This window comes from Dendrobates tinctorius, unplaced genomic scaffold (assembly GCF_039654945.1).
Source record: "Dendrobates tinctorius isolate UK_male_01 unplaced genomic scaffold, ASM3965494v1 ptg000166l, whole genome shotgun sequence".
NCBI classification, from domain to species: Eukaryota; Metazoa; Chordata; class Amphibia; order Anura; family Dendrobatidae; genus Dendrobates; species Dendrobates tinctorius.
The window spans coordinates 7107365-7130879 of NW_027361833.1; the positions used below are offsets into that span (position 1 = coordinate 7107365).

The following is a 23515-nucleotide window of genomic DNA, read 5'->3' on the forward strand; positions in this document are numbered from 1 at the left end:
TGAGGCGGAGACTCTTGGAGCAAGGCCTGGTCTTAAGGAGGGCAGCAAAGAAGCCACTTCTCTCCAGAAAAAACATCATGGACAGACTGATATTCTGCAAGAGGTACAGGGAGTGGACTGCTGAGCACTGGGGTAAAGTCATTTTCTGTGATAAATCCCCTTTTCGATTGTTTGGGACATCTGGAAAACGGCTTATTCGGAGAAGACCAGGTGAGCGCTACCACCAGTCTTGTCTCATGCCAACTTTCAAGCATCCTGAAACTATTCATGTGTGGGGTTGCTTCTCAGCCAAGGGAATGGGCTCTCTCTCAGTCTTGCCTAAAAACACAGCCATGAATAAAGAATGGTACCAGAATGTCCTCCAAGAGCAACTTCTCCCAACCGTCCAAGAGCAGTTTGGCGATCAACAATGCCTTTTTCAACATGATGGAGCACCTTGCCATAAAGCAAAGGTGATAACTAAATGGCTCAGGGAACAAAACATAGAGATTTTGGGACCATGGCCTGGAAACTCCCCAGATCTTAATCCCATTGAGAACTTGTGGTCAATCATCAAGAGACGGGTGGACAAACAAAAACCTTCAAATTCAGACAAAATAAAAGCATTGATTTTGCAAGAATGGACTGCTATCAGTCAGGATTTGATCCAGAAGTTGATTGAGAGCATGCCAGGGAGAATTGCTGAGGTCCTGAAGAAGAAGGGTCAACACTGCAAATATTGACTTGCTGCATTAACTCATTCTAACTGTCAATATAACCTTTTGCTACTCATAATATGATTGCAATTATATTTCTGTATGTGATAAAAACATCTGACAAACACACATAAAAACCAGAGGCCAGCAGATCATGTGAAAATATAATATTTGTGTCATTCTCAAAACTTTTGGCCATGACTGTACAACCCAACATAGATTTGGCTATTTTCTCCAATCAGTTAAACCTCTCACCATCTTCATTCACTAACTGAAACCATTTCTGATCCCAATTGTCACTTCACTAGAGTAGGGGTGGGGAGCCTCGTGGGCTGTTTTTCCTTTTGATGTCAGAGAGTATCCTAGGGCTACATTGCTATGGCTGGTGGCCCCATTTTGTTAGATGCTTGCCCTTTAATTCCTCCTTACAATGTGAGTACGCACATGTAGCTGAATTGGTGTGCTCTGAGCTCCTATACCATTCCTATTAAGAAGGCAGCATTTGAGGAGTCTCCTTTGTGTATAAGCTCCAGCCCCAGTGTCTCCTGTGGGATGCGCAGGCTCCAGCCCCAGTATCTGCTGTGGGATGCGTAGGCTCCAGCCCCAGTGTCTCCACATTGAACTTCATCTGCCAAGTGGATTCCCAAACACTCAATTTGTCAAAATCCTTTTGTAACTTGTGAACATCCTCCAAAAACAGCAGTATACTACATAGTTTCGTGTCATCTGCAAAAATGTAAACGCACAACTGATAAGTGACATGGAGGATCTTAGTTTTCAGGGAAAAGTAAAATAATTAGACTTCTGAAGACTAGATAAATGACCCATACAAAAAGCATTGGTCAAAAGCAGTTTCATGTAAAACCACATTGAGACACATTTAAACACATTAATATCCTCTTCTATGTCATTAATAAATAAATTGTATAATAGCGGACCCAGCATTGAATCTTGGGGCACACCACTGATGACCAGAGACCATTCAGTAGTGTAGTAGGCATTCACCACAACTCTGGCTGCGGTCTCCGAGACAGATTTCGATCCAATTACCAACTTTGCTCTATAAGACTATAGCCTTGAATTTACCCGTTAAGCTTTAATGTGGAACCGTGCCAAACAATTTAGTTGCTCATCTGTGTGACAGTCTATTTTTTTTTTTTTTTTTCATTCGTTTGGGCTTGGTTTTTATCATCCGTGCGCCATGTGTTCTTGTACGTTTGGAAAAACAAATCATTGAATGGAGAATCCACAAGCATCTCCTTGCAACCAGTTCATAATAAACTGGACTTATTTACTTGAGTAGGCAAATTTGGTCCATAAAAGCGACTGAGTAGAACATATCTTTCTCATGTGGACAATATTAGTAGCCTTATAATATGTCTGTCCATGGAAATAAAAACGTGTAACAAACATATCTAGGTAAGGCCTCAATCTATAGCATTTTGTGCATAACCCTGAAGCAGTCTTGCAAATATCCTGCAGTGCGCACACAATTTATTTCTTGTTGATCAGTTATATCTTTTGCCTGATGTCTGGCCAAAGTCTTGTTGTCACCTTGGTGAAGGGGGCAAAACTTGGTGGTCTTTTGTCCTGCTATAATCAGGTGTCTACCAGCCACAGGACAGGACAATGAGGAGGAGAATGAGGGGCACTGCAGCACTCCTGAGACAGAGGTGTTATCTTATATCCATGTGGCTGATTTAACAACAGTCATATGGCTATATAAGAACTTCTTTACATCTATGGGAAGGTATGGGATTGCTCACTGTCCTGTGCAAAGGTCACAATGCAGAGAGAGAAATCCATGAGCTGTATCCATCACCTATTTTTTTTACCTGCTCCAGCTTAATTATATTTTAGGGCACTATTTTTGCTGAAAATGTAAAAGGGTTGAAATGCATAACAAAAGGCAATAAAAACAAGTGTAATAAATATACTCTTATTGAGGGACCGACTGGTACAGAAGGGTAAAGAGTCCTGACTGGGATGTTACTTTACAACCTTCTTAGAGTATTACCTGTCATTGCAATGATGGCAGCGATGATAATGAAATGATTGGAATTTATACGATTAGTGTTAGGCTATAGATAGTGAGGCTAAAGGTGCCCATAAACATTACAGCAAAGTTGTCTAAGTGCCCTGATTTCCTCAGGATTATGCTTGCGTGTAAGGGGTCATCCTGACCATTATTTTCTTGGTAGATAAGATATGTATGTATGATGTTATCCGAGCATGCTCGTGTGCTAACTGGGTGTGGTCAAATATGTTCGAGTCCCCGTGTCTGCATGTCCCACCACTGTTTGACAGCCGCAACATATGCAGGGAGCGCCTAACAAACTAAAACACTAGGTTAGTACACAAGCATGCTCGGATAACACCTTATCCAAGCACGTTTGCTCATCACTAATGCATTTGAATTTTTTTTATTTTCTGAGAAAGCCTGTCCCATGCTCGTAGTATATTATCTAGCCACTGCAGGGTCTCCCACCAAAGATCAAGAGAACAGTGGTTCTGTGCCCACCATTTTAACAGATTGCTAGCCGCACATGGGCGCTGCGGCTCCATGCAGTTGGACTAATGAAGATAACGACGATCCCCTTACCGAATTATATTCTTATATTGTTTGTCACTTAAATTTCTCTCCAATTCCTAACATAACATTAGTAGAGTGGACTTGCATAAGTAGATTATGTAAGTCTCGGTTTAACTATCTGCAGGTCTCAAAGTTCTAACTAATTACCTCCTTGTATGGAGCTTAAAATGCATTGTGGGGAAATAGACACGAGCTCTTGACACGCTATGCATAGTTGATGCCTAGTGAAATCCTGCATGTTATACTGTAAATGTTTGTACACCGAAAAATATAATTCATCTTCAGATAAACATTTGTCCAGAGCCTCAACTGTCATCAATAAAGGATTAGTAGAATTTCTCATGTACGTGGATTGGCATAACTCGGACAGATATAGGGGCATGGAATGTCCAACCCTGCCAAGGGGCCCATGGGATTCACCGGTTCCCCTGTGGGCCAGTCTGAGCCTGGTGGTACCAGCTCTTCTGTAGAAGTGGGCTTTCAGTTTCTTTTTGAGAGTTTGAGAGAAGAGTCTGTGTTGGGGTAGTTGGTTTCAGAGTATATCAGATACTGGCAGAGAAGGTATTGCAAGGACTGATATGCACTGGGAGGTATTAGGAGAATAGAGCAAAGCTGGTGACTGGTAGCCAGTAAATGCTAACTGCTTTCCATTTCTTGAAAGGCGTGTTCTACTATATTTTAAAAATGATCTGTGGGAAGCTACCTTGTTGAAAAATAAAAAGGCACACTTTTGCCGCCCTAAGGTCCCCATCAGTCCAGGGCTGCCTCTCTGATGGACCAGAAGTGATGTCCTGTCCAGTGGTCACCAATCAGGGGCTGCTGTGTCAGTTCTCACTAGTGGTCGTGATTTACCATATTTGTTTTTGGTTCAACAGAGACCATGGTATATAAATTATGGAAAATCCCTTTTAATGAATAGATTTTTTTCTTACACACTTCAAGGAATTCCTTTATGGTCTTCGACGTACATAATCGATCAAATTTTACCCAAACTTCGCTTATAAGTTTTTAAACCAGTGCCTCTCAAACTGGGATGCAGGCCATTCATCAGTTAATTTTGTCAGAATTGATCAAAAGCTGCATAGGACTTTTTCTGACTGTGTTAATATCTAGTTTAGTAACATAATTGGCCTCTTCTCCTTTTTTATGGTATATTGGGTTCCTAATGTTTTAGCATATAATTTATTGTACGCATTTATATAGCGTCATTAATTCCACAGCGCTTTACAGACATTATTTGCACTGTCCCTGATGGAGCTCACAATCTAAATTCCTTATCAGTATGTCTTTGGCGTGTGGGAGGAACTCAGAGGAAACCCACGCAAGCACGGGGAGAACATACAAACTCCTTGTAGATGTTGTCCTTGGTGGGATTTGGACCCAGGATCAACCAATTTTGAGGCATAATCAACTTTTGGCTGATTTAGGTCCCAGTTGAAAAAAGCTGTGTTTTTTTAAACCATTTGAGAAAAGGTAGAAAATGATATTTGTGTGGATAAAACTACATCACAACTCCGGGTCACTATTGCAAAATACTACTTTTTTTTTTTTTTCCTGAGGTCTCAATCAGGCGTGCTTTTTTTTCATTAAATGTTCTATCCATGAAGATCACTAATAGGCTATAATGGGTATGTGTCCTATGGAGCTTACTATATGTCTTTAACAACCCCCACAGAAATCTGTTTTTGATCCCCATTACGGATGGAAATTACCAATACAAATGTATGGGTCCGGGAAAATCACTGACTACGCATAGATGCCGTCAAAGTGCTGTCCGTGATTAACGTTGTATTAAATAGGAGAAGCTTGGTAATTTTATTTTAGTTTTTCCCAATGTCAAAAAAAACACTTATGGTGAAAACTAAAACACTGACTAAACACTGATGAAGATTGGGTAAAAAAAAACAGACTATGACAAATTTTTTCTTGTACATGAAAGATCACTGATGTCTGAATGAGGGCTGAGAGACATTGGGAACTCTTGTAATTCACCATTACTGCTTAAATATTTCTCAATGGCTGCTTGAGCAAAGTTGAGTATTTGCATAATGGAGCAATTGTTAAGCATGTTTCCTCAAGTATCGCGTAGGTGAGTGAGGCAATATGGCATGACCAGAGAACCTTGAATGAGGATGTGGTAGTGTAATAAAGTATTACTGAGCAGCTGTAGCAAATGGTTGGCGTACCTAGATCAAGAATGAAGGGCCTTGTGGCATTCCTAATTGTCCTCCGAAGTCTCACAGGTTGATCACTTATTAATCCATAGTTTGATGGCCTAACCAAGCGGAGAACCTGGTTTATTTTTCCTTATCAAGTATTGTATATTTTCTTAAAATATCTATTCCGTACACACACTATGCTTTGCTCAAAATCTCATTGCGTCTTGCAACTTAAGCCCCCCGTTACACACTGCGATATCGCTAGCAATATCGCTGTAAAGTCACCGATTTTGTGACGTAGCAGCGATATTGCTAGCGATTTCGCTGCATGTGATACTTGCCTCCGACCGGCTCCCCCACTGGTTATCGCTGATCGCGCGAGAAGCTCCTGGATCATTTCTCGTCGGGCGCTTCCTGCTGGGCTTCCTGTGGCGCCGGCGAGTGAGGCGTGGACGTGGGTGGGAGGACGTCAGGATCGCCTCGTCTGACAGGTAAGTAGCGACCCCCGACTCCTGCTATGTCACTGGTGAGATCTGCCTGTGTGGCAGCTCACTAGCGACCACTTAGCAATACACCAGCGATCCATATCGTTATCGGGATCGCTGGTGCATTGCTATGTGTAACGGTACCCTTACTCCATCTTTCCTACTAGAAAATGAAGCCACTGATCCGGAAATGATGCTTATCTGGGCAACCACAATAGGTGATGTGTGTGCTTTTAGAACCAGACAAAGCAGCAGTTACATCATCCATCACCTCAGATGTCCTTTCTCTCTGTTTGTCTATGTTTGCCTGTAAAAACTCCGAGATATAGAGGATGACCATGTGTTCACATATTGGATGCAAACAAAGCAATCATCCTGTGCTTCTCACATAGCATCCGACAGTATGTTTGCACATGTACTACCATGCTTCTAGCTAAGACACCTGGGCCAATCTATTTTTCGAAAACAAAGATCTATCTTTATCTAAAGGTGATGAAGTAGAAATGTGAATGAATACATAGTATTAGTCATTGCTAATATTATAACACTGTATCACAAGCTTTTTTTTTCTCTTATCTCTATCTTCTATTCTTTTCGCATGCTTTCTAATGGTTCATGTGCTCAATACATTTGCCCACCATATGTCAGCATTATGAGCGACCGTTGTCAAGTCAATGAAAGCGATTGGTTAAGCCCACTGAGAACCCTTATGTTCTCTCATATTATTTATTCAGTGGTTAACATTTTGGCCATAGATTATACTATTAAACTACATGTATGACATTGCAACTGCACAACATTTCCCAGGATCGTTACTGTTTTGTAAGGGAAAAACTGCTGATGAATGAAAGGGCAACGTAGTTTTTTTTCCCCATTGAAAACAAGGGGGAAAAACACTTAGGTGCCAAAATCTGAGTAAGCAAAAACTAACAGCTAAGCTAATAAGTGTGGACATACTGTATCGTAAATGCTAGACATTGTTTTGTCTCTATAGTAATTATTCTGAACACACAGCTCTGTTTGACAATGTTATCTACGATTGCCCATTTCTAAATAACACCTGATGTGTGAGCAATAGAAAACCCTGCACCTGGAATATATCCATAACATTGCCCGACTACATTTTCTGTGTCAATTTATCTGATCTATCTTCCTCTTTCTTCCCATTCGCATCTTTCTTGCTGTTTGCCGCCTGGGCTCACGTCCAACAATTAGTCTCCCTTGTGCCCTTGGACAGTAGACTGGCCTTTTAAATAACACGGAAGTCTACCGTAATGGGACAATAAGGACATTTCAGGTTTTGTGCTGTCTTCCTGGAAGGCAAGGAGCCAAAATAAACATGCTGTGTTGTGTATGTATCTGTGTGCACTCTGGGATGTGCCACGTGTACCGAGATATATTCATAACAAGCATGCTTTTCACTAAATTAAAAACACATGTGACATGCACAAATATGAACAAGTCTGTTGGACAATGTTCACACCACCCACTGACCGAAACACAAACAAAAAGCACAGAATGACAAATGTGCAGAAATACCTTGCAGTAAGATATATGACCATAGTCAGCAAGTGCTGATAAAAGGTAACAACAAATACAGGGTATTTAGTTGATACGTTTTTTTGCAAAAAAATGTATGCCAAGCTACTCCACCTCGTCAAGGTAACCCGTATTGAAGCAGTCCCTATCTAATGTATTTAAAACCTGAATATATGAACAGTGTCTAAATGAGCAGGATTAAGACAGGCGCTTTCCAGTATGGGCACGTGGTGTAAGACAGCTCCTTATGTCCTTGTGTGACATGCACATAAGGAGCTGTCTTACACCACATGCCCATACTAGAAAGCGCCTGTCTTAATCCTGCTCATTTAGACACTGTTCATATGTTCAGGTTTTAAATACATTAGATAGGGACTTCTTCAATACGGGTTACCTTGACAAGGTGGAGCAGCTTGGCATACATTTTTTTTGCAAAAAAAAAAGTATCGACTAAATACCCTGTATTTGTTGCTACCTTTTATCAGCACGTGCTGACTAATGTCATATGTCTTACTGCAAGGTATTTCTGCACATTTGTCATTCTGTGCTTTTTGTTTGTTTTTCACTAAAGTGTTAACTGGCAGAAATAACCCCCTGCCCCCCTCAAAAAAAAAAACAAAACCGCACTTAAACAGGGTTAGGGTGTGTGCACACATTGCAGATTCTGCTGCAGATCCGCAGCGGTTTTGGCCTTGCGGATCCGCAGCAGTTTCTGCTGTGTTGTACAGTAGCATTGTAATCAATGCAAAACAAAAAACGCTGTGCACATGCTGCTGATTTTTCCGCGGTTTTAAATCCGCAGCATGTTGCTTCTTTGTGCGGATTCCGCAGTGGTTTGACACCTGCTCCATGATCAGGTGTCAAACCGCAGGCTAATCCACAGGTAAAACGCAGGTCTTCTGACCTGCGGATTTAGGCAAATCCGCGCGGAAAAATCCGCAGCAGATTCCGCAACGTGTACACACACACCTTAATTCGGGACTTTAATGTTTTTTTTCTATGATGCACAACACTTAATTGGCAAGTAATTGCTATCTACCTGTCTGTTCTGCTGTGTGATCACTCCTGGCTGCGAGTGGTCACGGTGGTGATTCACCTGCTTCTGGAGACATTACTGACTGAGCAGTTCTTTCTCTCTTCCTCTCTGCTATGTCTAGGTGGTGTCGCTGCTGAGGACACACTAATTGACAACTGACTCGGCCTAATACAGCAAGAGCCGGCTGTCAATCAACATGACTTTGGCTGTGGCGATCCATCAGCAGAGCAAAGTGGAAGGGAAGGAACTACTCTGTCGTCATGACGTGGCAGGAAGTGGGAGAACCACCTCTGGGAGCAGTCTGTGACTGCTCGGAGTCGAGAAAAGATCAGCACAGGGCAGAACAGACAGGTAGTTGGCAACTACTTGCCGAAAAGTGCTTAAACCCATCCAGAAAAAAAATTACTTTTCGAAGTGTATTTAATGTTAAAATTTTATAACTAAACTTATATTCTCTATTCCTTATAAAAAAGAAGAAGCGGGCGGCACCGCTGTTACCGTGCTAGGATCCGTGGCTTGCAGCAGGCGGTGAGCTCACATGGAGGATTCCCGGGTGCTTGACCTCATAACAAATCACTTGTGGTTTCCAAAGAAAGAAGGTCGCACTCTGCGAGATAATAGTGAAGATTTATTGACACATAATTACATGTCACGTCGGGGATGTGATAACAAGAGTGTCAAGTGGCTGACAACAGCCGTTTCGCGCTACTCGAGCGCTTCCACAGGACCCGTGGAAGCGCTCGAGTAGCGCGAAACGGCTGTTGTCAGCCACTTGACACTCTTGTTATCACATCCCCGACGTGACATGTAATTATGTGTCAATAAATCTTCACTATTATCTCGCAGAGTGCGACCTTCTTTCTTTGGAAACCACAAGTGATTCTCTATTCCTTACCCTAGGGTGTATGTGTTGTCCAAGACTTTGATATAAGATGGGCCAAAAAAGTCAAAGTTTGGGACAACACGAAGTCCTGCCATTCTTCCTTGTTCATCCTCTGCCCTTAGTTTGGTTGGTAATTCGTTTTAGATCTGATGTTCTGATTTATTTAGCTTGGAACCGTTATTAACAACATGGTGGCAGTGGGTTTATGGACCATGTATCACTGTCAACCACATAATGTATCGTAAATGCTAGACATTGTTTGTTCTCTATAGCAGGGTTCCCCAACTCCAGTCCTCAAGGCCCACCAACAGGTCATGTTTTCTGGATTTCCTTTGTATTGCTCAGGTGATAATTGCTTCACCTGAGCAATACAAAGGAAATCCAGAAAACATGACCTGTTGGTGGGCCTTGAGGACTGGAGTTGGGGAACCCTGCTCTATAGTACTTATTCTGAACACAAAGCATTGACATTGCTCTGACATGAGATAACGGGGAAACAAAGGTTGGCAACAGTCGCACAATGCCATTTGCCATCTAGATCTATAGTAGGAATCAAAAAAAATGTTCAATGATCTTTAACTTCTGTATTCATGGTACTTTAGGATTTTTCAGCTATTTCTGTTCAATGTCTTCTATTTGGCTGGAAGACATTTTAACTTCCCGAATCCAACATTTTTTTTCATTCTTCATTACTTATTGCATACTTATGTTTCTATCTTGTGTAGGTCTTCAATGCAAAAACGGCTGAACTACTTAGTCATCATCAAGTGGAGATAAAACAGAAGTTTCCAAAAGAAGGGTGAGTGACTAGATTATCCAGATAGAATAAAATGTATCCTGAATCCTACAAATAAGATTTGACCTAAAAATGTTGTTGGCCATGTATTAAAGGTTTTGTCCATTATTCTGGCAACCACTAAATCCTTAGTCACCAGTGGTCACACACTGTCCCCAATCTGCGGTAGAGAGATGCGACAAGGGATCGGTAGATGAGTATACAGTTTGGTTGACTTTTAGGCAATGCAGGGTTTGGATGGGCTGCCCCATTATGGTCCCCTTTTTAAGCAATATGAAACATAAGTAAATTGTTAAAACAATTTTGTGGATTTAATTATTTTATCTATTGGGATAAAAGATCTTTAGTTATGCAGCTAATAAAACAGAATCTGTGAACAAGTGAAGGCATGGCAGGAAGTTTATTGCAATAATTATATGACTCATAAGCATCCGCTTCTAGCTGACACTTTGGAATTAAGATTAATTTAGTATTCTCCAGAAAGGAAGTGGAATTGGATAGGTGACATAAATTGGTTCCTTTTTCATTTACAGCAGGTGACAGAAGTATTGAAGACTTCACTATTTTTCTAAGTAAATATATTTCTAAAGGTGCTATTGACATGAATTTCTCACCCGATGTCAGTAACAACCCATCCAATCCATACAGGCAAAGAAATCAAACCATTGATGTCCATAAATTATGTCCTTGCATCATAGACCTCTAAATTAATATCTTTGCATGAATAGAAATGATTAAATAGTGGAAAAGTACCAGATATTGCTTTTCCCTCACGGCTTGTTTCCATTTATGCAGCCTCCCTGCTTTATTTCCCTCCAGCATGGTGCAGAAATGCTGGGGAAAGACTGATTCCAGAGCTGTTGCCACAGTTTTCTATGGGATCCTTCCGATTCATCCGGCACGTCAGTTGCACCACTTATTTGAGCCAGATCAGAAAGCGCTACATTCATGCAGACACAACTGATTTATGGAAACAAAGCTCTAACTTTGTATTGAGCTTCCAAGTTCATTTATAAAAAAACAAATTGATTGCCCTCAAAGTAACAGAGAGCTTAGGAGTATATTGCATATTGTTGGAATATTAAGTTAAAGGGGTTATCCAGTCTTTTTCTAAAAGACTCCAGTCAGTTCACGTGACTGTAGACTTCTTAAACCTCACAGCATGCACACTGGATGCTGAGATTCTCTGATATCTGCTGCAAAAGTGGATGATCACATGACTATAAGTGTGCAGTACGCACACTTCCTGGCACATTCTGACTAGACGTGCTCAGCCTCACTCAATACAATTGAATTGAGAGTGGCCAAGCAAGACTAGTTGGCCTGTGACCATGTGCATACATATCACATACTTGTGGTAACATGCTTGCTCACTCTCGCTGCAGACACTGGAGAATCCTGACAGCCTGTGGTGTGCACGCTGTAAGTGTTCAGAAGTCTGTAGTCACATAGAAGGAATACAGACTTTTAGCAGAAGACTGGTCAACCCCTTTTAATGCATGATCCATACGCACTAAGCTCATGCACTCCCCCCAGAGATGAGTAAAGGTAGCCAAAGTTCCATCTCTTACCATCTATGTATGAGATTGAGAAAACTGTTCGAAAACTGATCTGACTACTGTAAAGAAATAAAGATGCTGATTGGCACATAATCGTAGTCTTATTGCGGGTAAAACCAAACCTATTTAACATTGGACATTCATAGTATGGCTGTTTCATTGAGAAATTGCTGTGTGACAATGATGCAATCATTTACCCATGAAGTCTATGGAACGCCCTCCTACTGCAATCTGTCACTTCCTTCCCCTAAAAAACTATTGCAATCGGACTTGCTGTACAAATAAAAAGGGAACGTGGGTGATTTATGAATCCTTAAAATTACTTAATAATCTTTATTTTTATGTAGCGCTAACCTATTCCGCAGCGCTTTACAGTTTGCACACATTATCATCACTGTCCCTAATGGGGCTCACAACCTAAATTCCTTATCAGTATGTCTTTGGAGTGTTGGAGGAAACCCACGCAAACACGGAGAGAACATACAAACTCCTTGCAGATGTTGTCCTTGGTGGGATTCGGACCCAGGACTCCAGCGCTGCAAGGCTGCAGTGCTATCCACTGAGCCACCATGCTTCATGAATCTATTGTTTTTTGTTTTTTTTTGTTGCCGCATCGTTTTCCTGTTGCCCTCCGTGCAGATGCCACTGCACTATGGATTGTGTTACTAGTAAACGGACAAAACATGGCTGTCACACTGTTGGACATTAACTATGACCAGGCTGATTGTAAGCTCCCATATTCTAATGATAAGGCTCCGTGTGTAATTAGGAGATTGCCGGTATTGTTCTGTTTTTACCAGTTGAAAAGAAATTTAAGCTGATTTCAGAAAACAGCTGGCACACAGTAATGCGTTATTAATTACGATAAATAGGGAATGGAAATGTATAGATGTAAAGGGAACTCTTCATCTGACTAGCTTATTCATTAGAAAACCAATGAAAAATAATCTGCCAAATATCTTCTGTGAAGTAAACAAGTACTGTAAAGGCCCCTTTACATTTAGCGATGCACCAGCAATCCCGACAATGATATGACCCGGTCAGGATCGCTGGTGCATCGCTAAATGGTCGCTAGTGAGCTGCCACACAGGCAGATCTCACAGCGATGCAGCAGCGATACAGCGGTCGTTACTTACCTTTCAGCAGACACGGCGATCATGATGTCCTCCCGTCTGTGTCCACGCGTCGCTCGTTGGCGCCAGCAGGAAGCCCCCGACGAGAAATGGAGCTGCGCGATCAACGACAGACAGCGGGGGAGCCGGAGGTAAGTATCACACATAGTGATATCGCTGCTACGTCACCAAATCGGTGATGCTTTAGCGATATTGCTAGCGATATCGCGATGTGTAAAACCCCCTTAAGAAAAATCTTCTCGGAGATTAGTTACAGGTTCACTGTTAAAATGTCACTTTACATGAACGTCAGCCAAATCTGCCGGTCTCAACAGTACCAGCCAACCATGTAATATGTCTCGTGTCCGGTGCGGCGTGTTCAATAGTCAAATTTATTTTACTTTTTTTTTTTATTTTACTCTTGCAGTGGGTCCATCAGACTTCTATCAGTTACTCAGAAGGAAACGCAATCTGTGCTGAAAACAATGGAGTGTGAACAAATCATATGAAAATTAGGCGGACATTTGTTTTTTGTTATAATCCTCAAAATCTACAGTATATAGCTTACTTTTAAAGGGTGCCATATAGTACATGCAGTCTAATCTGTGGGCAACATAGAATGGAGAAGGAGGTGTTGGACTAGAATGATATACAGGTCTATTAGTACAGATTCAGTATAAGTTTGTATAACTTGTATTTTACTCATAGATGGCCTTAGTGGTTGAGTCCGGTGGGCGGCCCTACTCGGTGATTGACAGCTATCTTTACATGCACAGTCATACAGAAGACCGTCCATCTCTGAACAGGACCGCCCACTGGACTCATATGAATACAAACACCAGTGATCTAAATGAGCTTGCTGAAACTTTTCCCACCACAATATGCATCAATCTGATCAGTCCTGCCTGCAGATCATATACATTGTAAATATGACAAGTTCCCATTTATGCTGAAACTCAATATTATTGCTTCTATGTTACAGGTGGGTAGAGCAAGACCCAAAGGAAATTTTACAATCCGTATATGAATGTGTAGAAAAAACCTGCGAGAAGTTAACCCAGCTAAGCATAGACATCACCAATATTAAAGGTTAGTTTTCCCAACGTTCTATGGGAATTGTAAAGTCACCACATGCTTGATGGCCTGCTGGACAGCAGTAGACTCCAGACTGACTACATTTATTTTACGGATTGTGGCTATCGTGTTGGCTTACCTGCCTTGTAACAGCAATCTGCACAAATAACTTATCATTGAAGCAAATTTCATGTGAAATTAGTACTAATTAAAAATTGCATTGAAATTCTACACTGGTCATAAACTAGATAATTGTTATCCGAGTATTAAAATTTTCTAGTTTGTGCTATCTGGGTGGAAATACAAAACGGCATCGGGTCCTGTGATTCCAATCAAGATAATCCCGGTTGAAGTCAACAGATGAAATGAAACAGCCCAATTTCTCTATACCTGGACCTGTTTTTAAATGTCTGTTCTAGGATCAACATTACCTAAAATTATAACTCTGGCTGCTGCTTAACTTCATAAATCAGTAATACACATGAAAATAAGCAAATTTGTAATGTTTTTATCATAGAAATGGGCTTCTTTCTCTGCCAGAATTGATTATTCGTTCTCCTTTTATGGGTAAAATGTTGTATTCAATGAAGACCAGTTTCTCATTAGTGACCTAGGAGATGAGAGTTGGTGTCTTGTATGAAGAAGGTGGGGCATGAGTGGAGGAAGGAGGATCTCGAGGAAGAGGCATTCTGCTGCAAGTTCTCCGGAAACGGGGCATGTGCACTTGTTGTGTGTTTGCAGTGTTTTTTTTCTATCCATTTTTATCACGCAGCCTGAAGGGTTTCCGAATACCAGAAAAGGGAATGAGGAGCCTGAAGTCTCATGCACACGTTGCTTATTTTTTCAGTTCAGAAATGAATCTGTAGCACGTCAGTTTTTTCAGCAATACTAACAAATGGGGGAAAAAAGCTGCAAGAAAGACATGTAAAAAATGCGGCAAAACACGCCTATATTACCATGCAAGCTTTTCTACAGCAATCCTGAGTGTGTGCACATACCCCAACAGTTCTTTCTAACAATATGAGCACTAACTTGCACCTCGAAAGTCTGTCTTCACTAAATACACATTTTACCAATGACTTGAGAATGAAAGATGCAGATTTAATAACATACCGTATATTAAAAAGTTTCCTATTTTTATGTGTACTATTGATTTGTGAATTACTATTAAAATAGTGGTTATTCTTTAATACTGAGCATAGCTAGTAAATCTTGCTGATATTATCAACTGACATTACGTTGCATTTTTTTTATAATATATTGTTTGTTTGATTTTTTTAAAGCTATTGGAGTAAGTAATCAGCGAGAAACTACTGTGGTATGGGATAAGACCACCGGAGAGCCTCTGTATAATGCAATTGGTAAGTTTAGTTCCTAATGGACATTGCGTTTTGTATTTATTATGAATGTGACGTACTTAGAAATGTCAAAAATATTGTTTCCTTTTTTCACCTAGCTATTCTTCTTTTAGATTTATTTAAAGAGGACCTGCCACTCGGTCAAGAGACCAGTTTTTGCTCTTATTTTGTTCCTAGTCCTCTTGAATATTCCCTCTTTTTTGCTGCACTAAAAGAGCATGTAACATATTACCCACTGCTCTGAAACATAGCATTTTAACCAAAGAAGAATTTTTTTTTTGTTTTATGTGGCACTTTGCATTACCCTTCTCGGATAGTACTTTATTACCCAGGCTTTGCCCTTTGAACCACAGTTGAGCCATATAATAACTTCTTACAAAGTTTCTGTTGTGATACAAATACATATATAAAAGGATATCACCTGCAGGTTGTTTTTTTTTTCAATAATCCTCATATATTTCAGAATTGGGCTCTAATATTGTTTATGTATTGTTAGATACAACATGGCAAATGTAGTGCAAAGGTTTTCATTTAGATGACTAAGTAAGGTAAATGATCAACGTATTGTTTGTTTTTACAAACTTGACCTGGGGCACATAGGTGGAGAACCCACAGAAGTCAATGATTAATCTGCGCTGCGCTGTAAATCCTAAACACCTATTTGTGAGAATAACATATCTGCTATTACAAAGCTGAATCCTCCTGGTTACATAGTTTTGTCAGGCCTGGAACAGGCAGCAACATCTGTGGCTGGGTGCAGAGGATTGGAAAATCGGATCAATTATGCTAATCACATTCTGATCAGTGTGTGATCACTGTGCGATCGGATTCTCTTGCATGCGGAGAAGATGGAGAAAAAAGTCTCCATCTTCTCCATTGTTCTGTCTGTGGAAATCGGACTGCACTCAGAAGTCAGAATGACGCGGTCTGACGCGAGGGAGCGGCCTGATGCCTGTGTGTGACGCGAGGGAGCGGCCTGATGCCTGTGTGTGACGCGAGGGAGCGGCCTGATGCCTGTGTGTGACGCGAGGGAGCGGCCTGATGCCTGTGTGTGACACGAGGGAGCGGCCGGATGACCAGTCATTTGTATGTTTATGAGGCACCCAGAGGCTCAGGAGGCGGCTCTAACACTATTCTCTGCTTTAGGCTGGGAGTCACACTTAACATATAAAAATACGGTCCGTTTTCTACGGACGAGAATCACAGAAATGTTCCCTGAACAGTGATCCGTATATCATCCGTTTGCAATGCGAGGATGCGATTTTCTCGCATTTAAGCATCTGTGTGACATCCGTACGGCAGCCATACGGTGAGATTCTCTCGCCGGCTTGCAAAATGGACATATAATGGATCCATGGCCTCAAACAAATATTCGTGAAAATAATAAATATATATATATATATATATATATATATATATATATATATATATATATATATATATATATATATATATATATAATATTCCTCAAGATGAAAGCAGCACACCAAATTTCATCTTGAGGACTATTTTTGAGGTTTGGAATATGCCTGGAAGGCTTGCACCCGCATTGTCTGTTTAATTTTTGTGCTTCTTTATAATATCTATTCTATTTTAACATATCAGTGTGATTTTACAGTATAGCACACTGAATTGCCAGCTTTTCTAAAGGACACCAGTGCGTATATTTCTTGCAAGTTACACGCGTAGTCCGTGTGTAATCCGTTTTTTTCTTGCCCCCATAGACTTGCATTGGTGAGTGTCGGCCGTAATACGGTGCAAACCACAGCATTCTGCGATTTCCTCCCTACGTATAATACGGGCGAGAAAAAAACGCACGATGGGAGCTTCCCCATAGATTAACATTGGTCCGAGTGCTATGCGATTCTTTGATAGACTCCGGCCTTACACTAAACCTTTGAGCGCTTAGTTTGATGTTGGTGGGTCAGCGTAGGCTCATCAGGTAGTCTGTTCAGTAAGGTATGATTTCTGTTATGGAAAAAAAATGAAGTGCCTAACAAGATAACATCTACACTCCATTACACTTATTCTTATAAGGGCAATGAACTGCACATTTATTTTCATACATAGGATTGTCTTTCTAATCGGTCATTACTACCAGTTATACTTTCTTCACTGTTGTATAGACTTTTAGGTTGCGTTATTACATTAAATAATAGCTCATCTACCGCACGATCTGTGTGCTTTATTGTATTCTCTTTCCTATTTAGTTTGGCTTGACTTGAGAACCCAATCAACTGTAGAGCGGCTACTGAAAAAAATACCAGGAAGGAATAAGAATTTCTTCAAGGTAAAGTGCAATGACACACTTGGTTAAGGGAGAACAATGTATTTGTTTCTTATGTCTTTGTATCAAACTCGATCAACTGTTATTGCTATAGAACGTCATTGACAAAGCCTATTTGCTTCAGTGGAAACATTAGACTGCGCCAATAAATCAGATTAGTCAACCTTAAAGAAGAGCCCTTTGAAGCGGCACTAAGATATTAAGTCCTCATTATGGAGACTCTCCTTTATCGTTTTGACCAAAATGTAATATTATTGAAACCATATCAAAAAGTTGATACGCTGTTTTTCATTTGCAAAAAATACAATAATTACTTAAAATGTCATATCCGCCCCAAATGGAAACAATTAAAAACATTTGCACAGCGCTCAGAAAAGAGAAAACCAAGCCCACAACTTGCTCCATGGATGAGAAAATAAAAACGTTATGGGTATCGGAAAATGACGTCACATACGGTTGTTTGGTTTTTTTTTTTTTTTGTTTTTTTTTTAACAAAATTCAGATTTTTTTTTTTTTTATTCACTAAAATAACAAAAAAAAAAAATGTACAAGTTCTGTGTCCTCATAACTGCACCAACTTGGAGAATCATGTTGCCAGGTTGTTTTTTTACTACAAAAGGAATGCCGTAAAAACAAATCCTAGAAAACAATTATGGAATTGTGCATTTTCACAGTTTTGCTGTACAATTTTTTTTTTTCCATTCTTGTCAGTACATTATATGATAAAATGAATAGTGTCATTAAATCTATAACTCTTCCAACAAACCCTTATGTGGATATCTGGAAGCTTACACCAAGCACCGTATTTACAAAAAAAATTATTTACATCTTTATTGAGAAGACATTAAAAATTACATTAAAAAGTGGATAACAGAGATACAAGTGCAAAAATATACTGCTAGTCACAGATTACGCAGAATGGTAAATAAATAAATTTCACTGCATACAGAAACTTAAAGTCAAAATGTCATAATGTTAAGTACGTGTGGTTTTAAAAACCTATAAGTCTTATTTCATGTATGTCGAACATGTCTAGTGACAATTGTGTGCAGATAAAGGTTATTTATTGTAACAAACTAATTTTAATGCTTGCCCTTTAATAGAAGAGAAAGTGTTTATTGCATTATGTTTAATCTATAGTAGATAAAAAAAAAAAATCATCCGTTTTAAGATGCTCCCTAATATTGCAAAGTCACAGACTCCTCCCCCCAGGAAGAAGCTAATGCGAAACGCGCGTTGGGGCGTCGTTACTGCATCACAGGTCAGGTACACACACCATTTGTGGTCATTTTGTTTGGTGTTTACCTTACTTCTAGTAGTGACTTGTTCACAATAATGCGTGCTCTACTAACTTTTGCTGCTGTGCACTATGCACTTTGCTAGCAACTTTGCACTATTAGAGTGTCTTAAAACGGATGATTTTCTATCTACTATAGAATACGTAATACGTCGGAAAGAGGCGGAGGAAGATGGGGACAGGCGCAGAGATCCTCACTGCGCAGGCACCAGATTCCCAGCCCCGCAGTGTGGATACATCATGTAATGACCTGCAGGAACGCAGGATGCAGTCACGCACGAGGAGGCAGAGCAAGGGGTTAAACAGGGTTTATTTACAGGGATCCATGTTCAGTCCATGCAGGGAGGCACAACAGGGGGGAACTGCAACAAATAAACTGTAATACGGTATTTGAGGCAATAAACGAAAGCAGAATAAACTTATCAGTCTGAAGAAGGCTTGATTATAGGGTCTAATTCTCCAACGTTGGCACCGTCAACTGAGGCACAAGCAGTCTCTCAAGTCTCTGTCCTGAATGAAGAAACGGCCTCTGGGGAAAACAGGATGCAGGGTGGTGAGAGGGGGTCCTGCTCCCACCACTCTTAGTCACAAGTCCACACTCAGAACGTGTCACCGCAAGAACGATGGCGCGCTCCTTTGTCAGTCCTGCTACTACTCTCAGGGGCTCAGGTCTGTCACTGTGCACGCTGGGCCTGCAGGCACTAGCGTCTGTCTCAGACTTGTCAGGGGAGTCTCCTCCAGTCACGGAGGCTGGCGGCTCCACGTTCACACAAAGGGCACTCACCGCGTACTGTCTGTCTGTCTCAGTCCTCAGCCAGAGGGCTCTTTAGGGCGCTCACCGCGTACTGTCTGTCTGTCTTAGTCCTCAGCCAGAGGGCTCTTTAGGGCGCTCACCGCGTACTGTCTGTCTGTCTCAGTCCTCAGCCAGAGGGCTCTTTCGAGTATTCGGTCACTCTTGGGCAGAGCGGGTGCGGCACTCACTGTCTCATAGTGTACGGCACCTGGCTTAACTTCGCTCACTCCGCTCTGCTGACACGAGTCCGCATGCTCTGCTCTGCTGAGATGGCTCGGTTCTGCTGAGATGGCTCTGCTCCCCACTACTGGCGCGGCTAATCCCCCCCCCCCAGCACCACAGCTTCTATTCTGGACAGCAGCAGCACGACCTGTCACAGGGCCAGCACACTCTGGTCGGTGAAGCAGAGCGCCCTCTAAGCTCTGCGCTCTGCATTTACTTGGTGCCGACTTCCCTTGCAGCGCGTGCTTTTCCTTCCTCTCCCCCTGTGTCAGCGTGCTCTCTCTGCCCCCTTCTGTCAGCAGGAAACTCCATCTCCTCCTTCCCTCCTGCAGCAGGGGAAGGTCTGCCTCCCTCAGGCTTCTTCCCCCTGGAAACAGAGGATGCAGCCCTTTCAGTTCTGGACCAGGCATGCAGGTACCCGTGGTCTGGTCCACGTCTTTACAATAACACACTGCGGGGCGGCATCTGGGGCCTCTGCTACACGCAGGCGCGATATCCTTACATCACCTGATGTAAGTTCCCGGGCAGCGCGCACAGTCCATGCAAGAGAAATGTTTGCAGAGCGCAGGCGCTAGTCACGTAACGAACGGAGGCAAGAGGGGGACGATGGACGGCTGCGAGGCGGTTGAGACGGGGAGAAAACATACCTCCATGACGCAATAGAGGTATTGCAGGCAGTTTATAAAAGTCTTTATTTCAGTGTTCCTAGGGATAATAAACATAACAGCCACCTTCACAGAATGCAGCCTTAGTGCTGCTGAAGGTGGCATTTCTACTTTAATATGCCCTGGGGGGAGGGGGTGACAGGTTCCCTTTAAGGGTGCATGTGAGTATAGCTGTTATGATTTTGTTTTTGTTTTTTTATATTGTTGAGGTGCAGTATTTTTTTTAATAACGGCAGCATGTCAGTTCTCTCAGCTTTTTTACTATGTTGTGGTTTTTTTTTTGGGTTTTTTTTTAACCACACTATCTTATGCCTAAAAAATACAAAAAAAAATGCATGTAATATATGCAGAATTTTTGATGCAAAATAATGCACTCTATGAGCATATGCCACATGTGAATTTACCCTTTTTTGCAGCAGGTTTTTCTGCAGCAGCCAGAGTGTTGGCAGCAAAAATGCTGCGTACAATACAAGTGGTTTTGATGTTTTTTTACATGAAATTTCGCTGCATTTTTATTTGCTTTTTCCATTTATTTAAATGGGTGAAAAATGCTGAAAAATTGACCTGCTGCAGATTTAAAATAAAGGCCAAAAAAAAACCCACATGGGTTACAATACGCAAGGAAAAAAAGCAGCATGTGCATGAGATTTTAGAAATCCAGTTCATTTTCTAGTATTTTATGCAGCAAAAACTCTAAAATTACTCCTCGTGTGAACATACCCCTAGGCTTCCCATAATGTGTATGTTCTGTCCTCACTAAATGAAGCAGACTTCATGTAGCTATACATGCAGCTAAACCGCTATATTGGGGTCCAATAAGGAGACTGTAGGTTGAATCTGTGCTTTATTGAACGTGGTGGTATATTGATGCGGTGAAACCACAAATAAAACACATACATACACTGAGGCAATACAGTGTACATCAGGGATACATATACATAATACATTAAGAATCAACATCTGCACTACTAGCTGAGGAGGAGGAAACTAACTGAGCAGACTCATCTGAGACAGAAATTAGATATAGGAAGCATGTTTGCTTACCAGCGATGCTGTCACAAGGGGAGAAGAGAAAGGAGATGCTCCCAGGATGCAGGCTGAGAGAAAATGGAGAACTGGAGGGAAAATGGGGGCTGGACTAACCATGATCTTTTGCAAAATTTACCAGGGTGCCTTGCAAACTTACCCAGAATACATTGTGAACGGAGGGAAAATGGGAGCAAAAATGAAAGTAAAATAGAATAACACTTTGGTTATGACTAGATGGAACCACAAACAATGAAAACAATAGAATCTATAGAAAGCTGAACATTCTATATATTCTCGATACATCATTGGAAATATTATCAAATAGACAGTCGAAAGTTGTGAATTAGATGTCGGAGACAGAACAGTGTATTTGGTACTTTTTTTCACTGCATATTTTCATGCACAAAAATACATTACAGTTCCAGCAAAGTATATGGGATTTATAGAGATCTCATACCCACTCTGAAATATGACCTGCGGAGCGGTTATTTTTTTTTTTTTTTTACAACCTGCAGCAAGTCAATTTCTCTTGTTCTAAATATGTTTTATTTGCTGATTTTTCACTATCAACTTGAATGAGATGTGGAAAATCTGCAGATAAAAAAACCCCACATGCATTTTTATCACATTTCCGCAACAGAACTGCAATAAATATATAAACCACTCATGACTTTATTAATAAAGTTCTATCAAAGTTAGGTTACTGAGCACACAGGACATTTCCAGAACTAAGTAACATTATTTAAAACGGGACATACTAAAGAGGCAAAATCTCCTCTTGGGAATTTAAACCTAATGCGGGGGATCGGAGAGCTTTTCAATTTCTAAATATATTCCGCTTTTTTGCAGTATGTGTTATATATTGGTGGAAGTGTACACCTGAATCAATTTGATATCCTGGATTAATTGGTCGACTTTATTCTAGGGGCGAACTGGTCTTCCCTTGAGCACTTATTTCAGTGCCGTGAAGCTGCGATGGCTGCTGGACAATGTCGAAGAAATCCAGCTTGCGGTGACAGAAGGCAGAGCCTTGTTTGGAACTGTAGACTCCTGGATAATTTGGGTCAGTGCTTTATCATTTCAGTATTGAAGTTATGCATCATTCCTGTATTGTGACGCTAGAAATATGGATCCAAATGGTGTCTAGCTGAAGAAAGACAAAGGGGTCAGATTGCAATAGGACCACAGAGCTTCTGTGCATAGTTCTCCACTGATCTGGCTTCTGAAGAAAGAGGGTTTTAGTGTGATGATCAATCTTCTTATTGTTCTATGAAGAAATGTATTTGTGTACTGTAAAGAATTCCTGATACGATCTTATGTTTGTACGAGAATTCTCATCTTTGATGTGTGTAAATACATGTAAGTATTCTTACTTGGTAGGAGTCACATTCCTTATTAGAATGAAGCCTGTGTTGCATTCAGTTTGTGTATAAATGTGCCTGTTATTCCAGTTCAGAGATTTTGTATTATCTACAAAAAATGTAAGTGCTATGTGGATAATTTTTTGCAATTAAGCACCTCAAAGTGTGTATAGAGTTGTGCTCAAAAGTTTACTTACCCCGGCAGAAGTTTTGCTCTCTTGGCCTTTTTTCAGAGAATATGAATAATAACACCAAAACTTTTTCTCCACTCATGGTTAGTGGTTGGGTGAAGCCATTTATTGTCAAACTACTGTGTTTTCTCTTTTTAAACAATGACAACCCAAATCATCCAAATGACCCTGATCAAAAGTTCATATACCCCAATACCGTGTATTGTCCCCTCTAATATCAATAACAGCTTGAAGTCTTTTGTGGTAATTGTGGATCAGGTTCGTTTCTCAGTTGGTAAAGCTGCCCACTCTTCTTGGCAAATGAACTGCACAGTTGAGATCTCCTCCTCAGAGTGGCACAATGATATTGAGGTCAGGAGACTGACATGGCCAGTCAAGAGC

General features: G+C 41.0%; 1 protein-coding gene across 5 annotated transcripts in view; it reads left to right on the forward strand.

Annotated features, from left to right (window-relative positions):
• Positions 1–23515, forward strand: part of GK (glycerol kinase) — an 88628-nt gene that overhangs the window by 26208 nt on the left and 38905 nt on the right. For all 5 annotated transcript variants that reach the window (XM_073550672.1, XM_073550676.1, XM_073550673.1 and 2 more), the window contains exons 2-6: positions 10116–10189; positions 13840–13946; positions 15215–15292; positions 17500–17579; positions 22508–22645. In XM_073550672.1, coding sequence (XP_073406773.1) covers positions 10116–10189; positions 13840–13946; positions 15215–15292; positions 17500–17579; positions 22508–22645 — 477 coding nt within the window. The remainder of the gene's footprint in view (positions 1–10115; positions 10190–13839; positions 13947–15214; positions 15293–17499; positions 17580–22507; positions 22646–23515) is intronic.